We start from the raw sequence: 12597 nt of genomic DNA on the forward strand, positions 1-12597 counted from the left end.
GGTGGTCCCTATATTTTTAAAAAAATGTATTTAAACACCAAACAGGCAGATACGAATAAACATAATAAAACAGGGAAATTCCTATGCTATGATATTAAAAGTGCATACAAAACCACATAGTGGCTAATCTACACATATGCATATATACATGTGCTATACACTTCAGCCAATAGAGCAAAATCTGGAAGCAATGATACCAAAATATTAATAATCATTACCTCCAAATTTTAAGGTAGTAGGTAATTTTAATGTTTTTCTGTGCAGTATATTTTCCAGATTTTTACAGTCATCATATATGATGTTTATGCTAAAAGTTTAGATGTTCTATGGGGTGTTATTTAAACCACAGACCGTCTTTTGAAGTTTAAATAACACATAAAAGTGTCTCTGAATCTGGCCTAAAAGCCTTACACACACTGAATTAAGTCTCTCTGACAGACCAGCAGACCAGAAAAGCGGGACAATAAGCGTTTCAACCATTTTTCAAGCTGAATGTGATTACTGTTCCAGGTGAGGGGGCTTAAGGGGCTTTTTAATTCAGTCTGTGATTACAGTCAGCCCTCCATCTTAATCAGCTTCATTCTCCCATTATGTAAATCACTGCCTCACAGAGAGGTACCCTGGTGGGGACAGAAAGGAGCCCTGCAAGCAGGAACACGCAGGAATAGAATGCGTGGGTAAATTAATGCACTGCTGAGTAACGACATTTAACCTCCCTTTGGCTCGAGGCTCTAGGTGATGTGGCCTGCCTCGCCACCTCAGGAAAGGCACCGACACCAGCTCAGGGGTCCGGGAGCAGGTGGGCCTGCAGACCTCTCCACACACCACTGTCTCAGCACTGGGGCAGGGGCGGGGCCTGGAGGAGCACGCAGGAGGCCAGGTCATATCACAGGAAGTGCCACTAAAACAGCAGGTGCCGCCCAGTGACCACGGCTGCCTAACAGTGGGGGAGCCTACGCAGCCCGAATTCCTGGTTAGGGGTGATGACACCAACCATTTCCCCAACACAGTAGAAGACACTTTCTTTTTCTTTTCTTTTCTTTTTTTTAAGAGAGTTTTGCTATAGAGCACATACACTCATCAGACAGACAGATAGAAAGTGAGAAATCACCCTCTGGAGGGATGGCCATGCTGCAATCCCTTCTCCATTCTCCTCGCGGATTTCGAGCATGCACGCACATACACTTGGTGTGAGTTTTAAGACGCTGGGTCCAGGACTCGAACCACTGTCAACTATGTGGGAGTCCAGCGACGTAACCTTCACATAAGCCGTCGGCTGGTCCCAGTAGAAGACACTTTAAGGCATCACAGTAACATCAAAGCGCTCACCAAAGACCTCACGCTCCAAAGTAACAGGTGTAAGGGGAGGGGAGGCTCTGAATCACAGTAATATCCCTGAAGACTTTCTCTTTCTTCGTTTGCTATAAGGTATGTGCACTCACTGGAGAGAGACAGGAAGAGGAAAAGAGCAAACTCGCCCCCCAGGGAGGATGGCCACAGCGCAATCCCTTCTCTGCGGACTTTGGGCAGGCATGTACACATTCCTGCCATGGTCTTCTTCTTTCCTTACTTTTACTTATTTCTTTTCAGGTGTCTGCCATAGGACGCATGCACTTGCCAGAGACAGAAAAATCGAGTGGAAGTGAGAAATCAATCATCCCCCCAGGGGAATGACTACACCACAATCCCTTTTCCTCTAAGGATTTGGGGTATGCATGCACATACGCCCGGTACGATTTTCAAGCCACCAGGTCTGGGACTTGAACCACACAGCCAGACATGAGGGATCCAGCACCTTAACCTTCATGCCACCTGCTGGTCTGAAGAGTCTTATTATTTTATAATCAGATTCTGCTAAAAAACTCGAAACACTCTTTTCAATATACTTGGCTCCTGCCTGAGGGCAAAGAGAGAGGCCCGCGAGAGGAAGGGCTGTGGATGGAGAAAGGACCGACAGATAAAGCAGGGGTCAGAACGATCCTGTGACTCCTCTGGAGAAGGGCGGCCGAGCTGCTCTGTGCTCCTTCTCTCAGGGGAGCCGAAGCCCTGTGCTCCGGCTATGGTGCACCCCTGGTTCTAAAAGCCCCCCGGCCCTCTGGCTGACACTCAGGTTACCACTCGTCTCCGCCTGAGCCAGTCAGATGACGAATCAGCCTGATTAATATCGCCAGCAGCAGACTGTGCCTCTGTCTAGGACTTCCGCGTGCCCTGCAGGGTGAGCGCAAAGCCTGTCCCCCCGTAAGGCGCTCCCTGCATACTTAACAGACCAAGTTCTTGTATTAAGTCATGTGAATCGAGCGGCAAGATAGGGAGAAACCTACAGAATCCTATATCTAATTAGCTACTCTACTTTTTAAATGATTTTTTTTTTTGAGAAAGCGATTTTTGCTATAAGGCATGTGCGCTCACCAGAGAGACAGAGACAGAAAGAGACAGAAAGCAATAAATCACCCCCCAGGGGGGATGGCCATGTCACAGTCCCTTCTCCTTCATTCTCCTCTCAGGATTTTGGGCATGCACACACACACACACAGCTGGTGTGAATTTTAAGCCGCTGGGCCCAGGACTTGAACGGTGGTCGACTACAAGGGTGTCCAGTGATGGGACCATTCCGCCATCTGCTGGTTCCACACTTCTTGAGTGATTTTAATGCAGTCTGTTAGTGCATCTTTTAAGATTGATGCATCTAATCCAGAGTTGAAGACCACATTGGATTTCCTCCAAACTAGACCTTTAAGAAATTCTATATGGTTTTTGGACTGTGATTTAAAAACAACAACAGCAAAACAAACTTCCTTCCTTACGAGTTAAAGCACATTCCAGAATCCAGTTTTCATTTCGATGAATGGTGACACGCCGCGTGAAAGGTGGCAGAGGGGAGTGACAGGCTTGCTCTGTCTAGGAGAGCCTGGTGTCTGGATGGGCAGTTTGTGGTCTCAGCAGTCTGCCATCACCTGGCAGGTGTCTGCGGAGTCCTGACTACATGGTTCTCTGTCAACTCCCAGGTTGCAGACACCCAGGCTGCTCCCCGCCCGGGATCCAGAAGTACTGATTCACTTTCTTGTGTGCATTTTAACAGCAAGAAAGGTAATGCAACTCCATCCCAGGCTTCTGCCTGCATAAGTTAGTGTCAGGGACAGGAGGGACTCGGCCCCTAACCTAGGGTTAAGGGAGATGGATCCCATGTGGCCAACCACAGTTCAAAAAGCACACAGGGCACGAGTGCATGCACACCCCAAATCCCAAGGAGGGGACTGCACGTGACCACACCCCTAGGGGCTGTCTCCCTCTGCCTCTCCGTCTCTTTCCAGACAATGTGTGCACCCTCTGGCGATGAATAAACAGAGAGAGACAGAGGGTGGCTTCTGTCATGTCACCCTCTCACTTGCTTACTCCATAAATATGAATAATGGAAATAGCACTTCAAGGGAGCCTTGTTCTCAGAGGTAGATCAAAAGAAAGCTTTTGCATCCCTGCCTCCCTTTAAGCAGCTCCCTAAAAGCTACCCGTTGAGGCGTGGAAGCACAGCCAGGCTCTGGCAGGGGCGTGCCCGTGACCCCATGTTCCCGGAGGCCACTGCCAAGGTGCAGAGAGGTCAGCCTTCTGTACCCTGGCGTCACCTTCTCCCTCAAGAGCACCCAGAATTTCCACCTGGTGTGTCTGTCATGCACAACCTGGGGAAGCCGGAAGTGGAACCCTCAGTGTCTAATCTGCTGTAAAGCCAAACTGGAACTCATGTTTGTGGCCCGGAATGCAGGCTCCGCCCCTCTGATGACATGAACCCTACCTACGCAGGCACACGGAGAAGCAGATCGCACCAACCATGAATGGCGCCTCCGATTCCCGCCTGTCCCCGCACGGCTTGGATTTCCTTGGCTAAAGCTCCAGTACGGTCTCGTCCACTCCCCTCACCTCCCTGTGCCTCTCCAGTAACGCACATGAGCTAGGTAACGTGTTCCATGCGGCTGCAGGCAAAGAGAACCCAGCAGTGTAATTCTGCAACGTCTCTGACGTCTCCAGCGAGCAGACAAGACTCCCCTTCTCAAGTGAGCTAAAGTCCACAAAACTTACGTCTTTTCCCAGTACTCTGAGTTCAAACTGAGTCTCCTTGAAGTGAACCTTGGTAATCCGAGGCCTGAAACGAAGCAAATGACATGGTGGTCATTGTTTTTAAGAACACGCATTTCGGAAACCCAAAGAAGTGTCGGGTAGGAAAACGGCAGCTGCAGAGTCTGGGTGTGGCTGGGCTCTGGGCCTCCCACAGAAAGGGCCCTTCCGGTTATCGCTCCTTTCTCCACTAGAGGCCGAGACAAGCCTGGAGTCCGGGGCCAGGTAGGCCGGCCTCCCAGACGCAGGCTCACCCACGTCCCCCTCCCTCCAGTCCTTCCCCGTTCAGAGCTAAAACTCAAGTGGGCCTGGGTCCACAGCCCACCAGAGAAACCCGGCCACACACAGCTCGCAGAGAAGGGCCCAGAAGCTGACAGTCACGAGAACACACTCAAAGTTCATGGAACATGCAAATTATGAAAAAACTACGGAGTTCAAACATCTGGCACCAAAATAAACTCATTGTTTAACTGTATTTTCCATGAACATTGGGAACCCCCCTCACAGGCTGAGAGGCATCGGGTAGGAGGAGACTCACACCCAACTCCACTCATCTGTTCGTGACCCTCCGCCTTCTCTTCTGCAGCCTTTCCCTGACACACGCGTCCCGTCAGCCCACCACATACGGTCTCGAACCTAACACCGCCTCCGCTCTTGAGCGGTACCTACCGTCAGCCCACCACGCACGGTCTCGAACCTAACACCACCTCCGCTCTCGAGCGGTACCTACCGTCAGCCCACCACGCACGGTCTCGAACCTAACACCGCCTCCGCTCTCGAGCGGTACCTACCAGAAGTACTTGCCCACTTGCTTTTTATTCTTGTAGACAACGACACCAACCGGAGTTAGTCCTAAGAAATACTCCGACTTGTTCTCCCCCTGAAAGACAAGCACAGGCCTGTCAGCACACCCGCTCACAGGGGAGCTCTCCGTCGAGGTAAGCTGGCCGTGCGGGTTAATCTGCGTTAGTGTGGACTTAGTCCTGAGACACGGCCCAGGAAGCTGGCCTCGCTACGACAGCTACCGTGCCACTCCTGGTTTGGAAGGTCTGAAGAAATCACTCCTTAGTGTTAATCTGTGCTTCTAACTTCAGTTCGTTACGAAACAAAGCAAAACAAAACCTGAACTAACAATGAGGCCTTTCACGGACTGCCCGGTGCGGCTTAGTGGTGTTCACCCTCAGCTGCACATTAACTAGACTCGCCCATGCAGCTTAAAACACTACACCTGGGTCCACTGGCACCAGCTAAATAACTGCTAATGAAGGGGCCGAAGCACCAGGGACGCATAAAACCCCAGGGACGCTCCGGGTGGCCGAGGACGGAGAGCCACCGGCCCACCTCACCACCACCACCCTCTCCAGAAAGTCCAGGCAGCCACCAGCAGGTCTCTCTTACCTTCCCTCCTCCCTTCACTTGGAACTTTAAGACTTCTGAAAATTTCATGGCATAATCTCTCTGGTAAAGACCAGAAAATCTTTATTTCCAGGCAATGATAAATGCTAATTAAGAAAATGGGATCTTGGGGCCACCATGTAGCCTGATGGATAAGAGAGCCAGATCCCACATGGCTGACCACAGTTCAAATCCCAGCCCTGTCAGTTCGTAAAACATGCCAGGTGCATGTGAGTGCATGCCCCAAGTCCTGCCAGCATGGGGAAATGGAGGAGAACGGCTGTAGTTCGCCCACGCTCCCTGGAGGGGGCAGTGCTTTCACTTGCCTCTCTGTCGCAAGCATGTGTGCCCTCTGACATGACAAAGAAAGAGGAGGAAGAGGAAGGGAGGAGGGAGGAGGAAGAGGAAGGAGGAGGGAGGAGAAGAGGAAGGGAGGAGGGAGGAGAAGAGGAAGGGAAGAGGGAGGAGGAAGAGGAAGAGGAATGGAGGAGGGAGGAGGAAGAGGAAGGGAAGAGGGAGGAGGAAGAGGAAGGGAGGAGGAAGAGGAAGGGAAGAGGGAGGAGGAAGAGGAAGGGAAGAGGGAGGGAGGAGAAAGAGGGAGGGGAAGAGGGAGGAGGAAGAGGAAGGGAAGAGGGAGGAGGAAGAGGAAGGGAAGAGGGAGGAGGAAGAGGAAGGGAAGAGGGAGGAGGAAGAGGAAGGGAAGAGGGAGGAGGAAGAGGAAGGGAAGAGGGAGGAGGAAGAGGAAGGGAAGAGGGAGGAGGAAGAGGAAGGGAAGAGGGAGGAGGAAGAGGAAGGGAAGAGGGAGGGAGGAGGAAGAGGAAGGGAGGAGGGAGGAGGAAGAGGAAGGGAAGAGGAAGAGGAAGGGAGGAGGAAGAGGAATGGAGGAGGGAGAGGAAGGGAGGGGAGAGGAGGAAGAGGAAGGGAAGAGGGAGGGAGGAGGAAGAGGAAGGGAGGAGGGAGGAGGAAGAGGAAGGGAAGAGGAAGAGGAAGGGAGGAGGAAGAGGAATGGAGGAGGGAGGAGGAAGAGGAGGGGAGGAGGGAGGAGGAAGTTGAAGGAAGGAGGGAGAAGGGAAGCGGGAGGAAGGAGGAGGGAGGAGGGAGAGAAAGGGAGGAAGGGGAAGGGAGGAGGGAGAAGAGAGGAGGGAGGAGGAAGAAAGGAGGAGAGAGAGAAAGGGAGGAGGAAGGAGGAAGAGGAAGGGAGGAGGAAGAGGAAGGGAGGAGGGGGAGGAAGAGGAGGAAGAAGAGGAAGGGAGGAAGAAGAGGAAGGGAGGAAGAAGAGGAAGGGGGAGGGGACAGAGGGAGAGAGGGGGGAGCAGAAGGAAATGGGGTCCTGAAATGAAAAAGTGTGAGCCTGTCCAGGACACGCACAGACGTGAGTGTTAGTGTTTCTACTCTACGTTAAATAGTAACCTACAAAGAAATGTGTACCAATAACATAAGACAGTAAGTTCTGGAAGAATATCAGCTGTTGCCCATTTTCAGTTCTAAAACATCAATCTTAAAGGCACGTATGGAAGATTCTAACAAATACAGCTCACTTGCTGTAAATTCCCATAATGATGAAAGTGCTTGTGGATTAGGGTAAATATTGCACAAATGCAAAATATTCTCACTTCATAAATTTCCTATAGAATTAAAGAAAGAAACGCTGAAAAGCTAACAAGATTAATGTGGCTAGAAGGGGAAAAAAAATCCACAAAGTTTTACAAATATTCTTAAAGGGTATTTTTTTTAAATTATTTTATTTAATTTTGTTCATCATTATTTTATTTTTAATTTTACCAGAGAGAGAGAGGAAAAGTGACTGGGACTTGAACTACAGTCAGCCACGCAGGAGTCCAGTACCTTAAGCACGTACCACCTACCGGCCCCTTAAAGGGCATTTCTTTAAAGCATTTAGTGACCTAATGACACTGAAATCGAGATGTCAGGACATTACTCTATACTGTCCCCCACTTTGTAGCTCTGATTGCCACACGGACGCAAGCCCATGGATGCATCTAACTTTAAAAGTGACACGTGAGGACGGCTAGCAGGCGACATGGTGATTAAGGCTCTGGAGCCACATGCCCAGTTGGTCTGAATATCAGATCCAGATGGCAAAAACACGCCGGGCATTTGTGAGTGCATGCCCCAAAGCCCAGCAGAGAGTGGAGAAGGGCTTCTGGTGCGGCCATCCTCCCACCTTGGGATGGAGGGGTGGGAGGTGATTTATCACGCTCCCTCTGTTTCTCTCCAGCTCTGTCCAGCACATGCCCTATGGCAAAAACGAAAACCCTGATGAGCAAGAGACATGCTGCAAAATAAATGCACGATAAGTTATTTGCATTAAGGGAAGTTTTAAAAATTGAGGTCCATGATCTAAGTGACAAAAATTCCATGTGAGTGTATACATACATCCAGATATATGTATGCACGTTATACGTACACACATGCATATACAGAGAAAGAAAATGTGTGTATATTATATACACTATAGTGCACTGTATGTAATATGTATTATATGTAATGTACTATAATAGACTTTATATTTAATATGCTATAATATATATCATATATAAAAATGTATCCTCTAGCATTTCCCAAAAGGCATAAAGTACCAGGCTCATGTTTCCAAGTAACCCAGCGTGACCACTGCTAACTGCACCCCTCAGAAACCCCAAGGCAGGCTCGTCTGGCGCAGTGGCTCGCAGGCGTGGCCTGGCCCCGGCCCGGCCGCCCCGTGCAGACTCAGCACATCTGCTCACTGCCTGTTGTCTGGCAAGCTCCCTTCACCATGAAACCTGGGGCGCTCCTGTCAACGCAGGGACGCCCATATGAGCGGCTGGCCTCACGCTGGCAGACCTGCCGGAGCAACGCACGACACCCACAGTCGCGCCTGGACTGCTGCCGATGCCTGCCCCACCTGGGAGTGAGTGCATCGACATTTTTCAGCCATGAATCTATTTTTGGAAACTCCTTCTGTTTTCTATCGAATACGATCAATTATAGACCAATTTTAAATTGTTCTGACGTTCAGCTAAGCCCTTCAGAGCTGTTCTGCAGATTGTGTTTTTGGGCCCAGTTAATTGTTTTCTACACATGGAAATATAATCACAGACTTTTATGCGAAACTCATTAGGGTTTAATCCACCCAAAAGCTGCTCTGTGTTTGAAAACCACAGATGAAAAAGTATTACCTGCTTGCTAAACAACAGGACTGCGGCAGTCCGCTGGGAGTGCCAGTGACTTTTTAAGAAAAATGTCATCAGCTTACAATATTGTGTGCTAATTAAATGTTACTCACGTAGACAGGATGGAGGTCCACGCCATACATCTCCAGGGACCTGGCAGTCCTCAAGTAATTCAGCTCGGCCTCAGCGGGAGCTTGACCCCTTTACGGGGGAGGGTGGGGGGGAGGGAGAGAGGGAGACCTTTACTGAGAGCAACTGCACTTACAGGAACTAGAAACCAGCTTCATCATGTTCACTGCAAAATTAAAGCATCTTACAGCAATGCAAACATAAATCTTTGTGTTTCAAGGAGCCCTTTGCTTTCTTGGTGGCAAAATGTTATACTCCGAGATGATACTTCAATTACACTGCTTTCATTGGCCAAATCCATTCTATTCATTAGAGCCTACCCCGATATCCCAGCACATATTAAAGTTTCCACGTCTCAGAACCCCCAAGGAGGTTACTAAGGATATAAACGCTCAAGCTAAAAATGTCCCCTCCAGGAGTGATGGCCTGTCTCTGGGCACCACCTCCTCTCCAGTAGCAGCTGAGGAGCTGGCCCAGGGGTGGGCACAAGGAGAGGCACGGTCCCCACTGCCCCCCAGGCCACAGCGATGGCCCCTGAGCACGTCTCCTTCCAGAATGCTCTAGTGGGCTCATAGAAATTGTCCTAGTGCTTGTCATTCTCTTAGCAGAGAGTCCAGAAGTCTTCCCAAACTCTGCTGGTGCCAGAACAGCAGCAAAAGCAGCACTGACTCCTGACGGAGCGGCCCCTGCCGCGGGTCTCCGTGGTGGGGCATGGTAGGGTGGGTTTTCATGGGGAGGGTAAGGAGCCACGAATATTTTAGATGAAGAAGCCTCCTGTTGCAGCCTTGGTGTACTGGAAGATGCCGCAATATCTGGCTACTAAGGTCCTCTAAAACGCTCATCGCCTTAGACCAGGAAGCCACCAAACCTCGGGGGAGCTCTGTCCTTAAACAAACCACGCTCCAGCACCATCAGGTGGAGCGGGTCTGAGGCCGCCACCCAGAGCGCCTTGATCACTTCCCAAAATAATTCTAGGACTCCGAGGAGAATCAGCGTTCAAACGTGCCAAACACACTGCCCTTCCTCATGTTCTAACAAGCACCCTCTCCGCATCCACTTCAGCAAAACCTCCAGATGAAGGACCCTGATCCGACCAGAGAGCTTCCAGCCCTTGCGAAGGGAGGCTCTCTGATCGTGGTCCAACGCTGGCGTCTGCCTCTGCTCACGCATGCAGATCCTTTAAGCAAACATTTTTGTTGACAGATTAATTCTACATTTTTTTCTGAACTATAATAGATCTGAAACCAAGCATATTCAAGTGGGAATGTAACATAAGAGGCAATAAAGCCAAGTTAATCAGTATAGAGGATTTAACCAAAACAACTATAATTAAATTATAACTTCAGTGCCCCGGGCTACTCACTGGAAAGCCTGCTAGGGGAGCCAGCCTACTCCCTGAAGTGCCTGAGGTGCCAACTTCACGCCCCTGGCGGCTCCAGCCCGGTCCACCATCATGTCCAGATTTGCTGCTACAGTCTGGACAGGAAGTTGCTCCTAACAACTCAGGACAGAGCAAAACCAGGGCGCAGGAAAGGCACTTGGGCTCCAAAACTACACTGGGTTGTCGGAAAAGTCACGACAGATTGTTTATGTTTTCTTTGCAAAACCATGTCCCGGGACCAGCAGTTAGCATAATGGCTATGTCGCTGGACTCCCATGTAGCCAACCACAGTTCGAGTCCCAGACCCGGTGGCTTAAACTCACGCTGGGCTTGTGTGCGTGCATGCCCAGGATCTCAAGAGGAAAACGGAGGAGAAGGGATTGTGGCGTGGCCATCCCCCTTGGGGATTTCTCGCTATCTATCTTTCTGTCTCTCTGTCTCTCTCTCTTACTGGCGAGTGCATGCGTCCTATAGCAAAAACCTCTTAAAAAAAATAAAACACGTCCTGACTTTTCCAACGACCCAACATCTACAGCGATACAGAAATCCACAGCCATGTTGGTCTAGGAACGTTAATGTTTTTCATTGGTACAGGGGCAACACCCTGTAATAACTCCGTAAGGTCTTATTTAATAAATCAACTAAATAACGAAAAACCTTCATAAGACACTGGTGACAAAAAGAAGACTGCAAGATACAGTATGGGCCCAATGACTCCACTTACACAACGCTTTCTATACATAAATATATAGAAAATAACATTTTCCTGTGGGAAATCATGCACATAAAGAGGCCTGAAAAGCCACTCAGGAAGACTAAGCGCCTACAGTGTTGGGGTTCACTTTCTCCTTTATACCTTTAAAACTGGCAGAATTTTCAGCGAAGATTTTAGTGGAGTGAAAAACGATATGAGAAAAAGTAAAGGGCCAGCAGATGGCATGGTGGTTAAGGTGCTGGGCTCCCACGAGTCCCAGACCCAGTGGCTTGAAAAATCACACCAGCTGTGTGTATGTGTGTGCCCCAAATCCCCAAAGGAAAATGGAGAAGGGACTACGGTGTGGTCATCCTTCTGGGGCTATTTGTCACCTTCGCTCTCTGTCTTTCCCTTTCTGGTGAGCACGAGAACCCTCTGGCAAAAACCTAAGAAGAAAAAGCTAAACTGTTCAAGGCACCGATGAAGTTTTCATCCTGGACTCTTCTTATGACGGCATGAGGTGAGGGCCGACAGGCCACACAGACGTGATTCTTACATGAGAGTCTTGTGGATCCTCTCGATGGCCTCCTCAAGCTCCTCCTTCTGATCGGGAACGAAGCGGTACTCGGACACGTAGCCGGTGGTGTGCTTGTACGGGTCATAATCGCCCAGCTCCGCTGAGGGAGAGAGACGGTAACTTTGTTCTGTTTCAGGACGACATTCATAAGCGTGTAGGAATAAAATGTTTCCTTTGTGCTTAACCATTTTTCTTCAGATGCCTTATTAGTAGATGTATATGTAAGATGACCTAATTTTAGGGGAGCAACCCTGAGGAGCACCTATGGGTGTCACATACAGCGTACATATATTCTGCAGTTTGCTTTTCCAGAGACTAAAACTATAACCACTTTTATTTCAATTATCCTAATCGGTTTATGTAAAATGTTGTAAGAAAAAATTTAGAGTCTATATATTAGCAATGCTAAAGGTGAGGAAAACCACAGCCTCAAAAGCTCCTCTTCAAAGACACCAAGAAATAGGACGTGTGTCCAAAACATCCTTGCCCCAGTGATGGTCAAGGAAGCAGCAAAACAAACCCCGAAAGCTATCTCATAAAAAATCTCTTCCTTACGGTAATCTGCTTCAAAGCCCCAATCTACTTGGTCCATGTCACGTGCCTCCTAGGGCACACTTTGTGGGTACCTTCACCCCGCAAGCTCCAGGGCAGACACAGTGCTCTCTCGCCCCATCCTGGACTCCAAGAAGGTGCTCAACAGTTACTAGTGCAAACGGGCCCTGCCTTGGTCTGGCAGACGACAGTGCGGCCTGGAGCTGCTCCATCCGGCCACCGACCCGATGCCAAGGGCCGAGGGCCACCATGTTCTGAACCTGGCGTCCACTCTGGCCATGGGCCATCTTCACGACAGCTGCCAGAAGCAGACCAATCTTTGAGACGCACTGGCTTGGCTGGGGACAGGGGTGCGGAACCCGTGAACTCGGGATGAAGACAGAGAGACTTTCCGGCCTCCACCTATGCAGTCGGTGCTGTCCCTGCCACTCGGGCTCCGCTCGGCCCACCCTGAGGGGTCTGCACCTGGCCCCACTTTAACCCCTTCTGAAGGGACAAGGATCGAAACTCTAAGTGTGGCTAAATTCAACTCCCTGTCTCACTTAACAGCAAGAGTTTTAGTCTATAAACTCATTTCCGAGGCGAAACT

General features: G+C 49.8%; 1 protein-coding gene across 1 annotated transcript in view; it reads right to left on the reverse strand.

Moving 5' to 3' along the window:
• The window catches only part of EPB41L4A (erythrocyte membrane protein band 4.1 like 4A), a gene marked incomplete at its 5' end in the record, with an annotated part of 306715 nt that overhangs the window by 104532 nt on the left and 189586 nt on the right, over positions 1-12597 (reverse strand). Inside the window, 4 exons of the mRNA XM_006146888.3 lie at positions 4072-4135; positions 4899-4987; positions 8789-8876; positions 11436-11556. Coding sequence (XP_006146950.1) covers positions 4072-4135; positions 4899-4987; positions 8789-8876; positions 11436-11556 — 362 coding nt within the window. The remainder of the gene's footprint in view (positions 1-4071; positions 4136-4898; positions 4988-8788; positions 8877-11435; positions 11557-12597) is intronic.

This window comes from Tupaia chinensis, unplaced genomic scaffold, assembly GCF_000334495.1.
Source record: "Tupaia chinensis unplaced genomic scaffold, TupChi_1.0 Scaffold000195_1, whole genome shotgun sequence".
Lineage (NCBI taxonomy): Eukaryota > Metazoa > Chordata > Mammalia > Scandentia > Tupaiidae > Tupaia > Tupaia belangeri.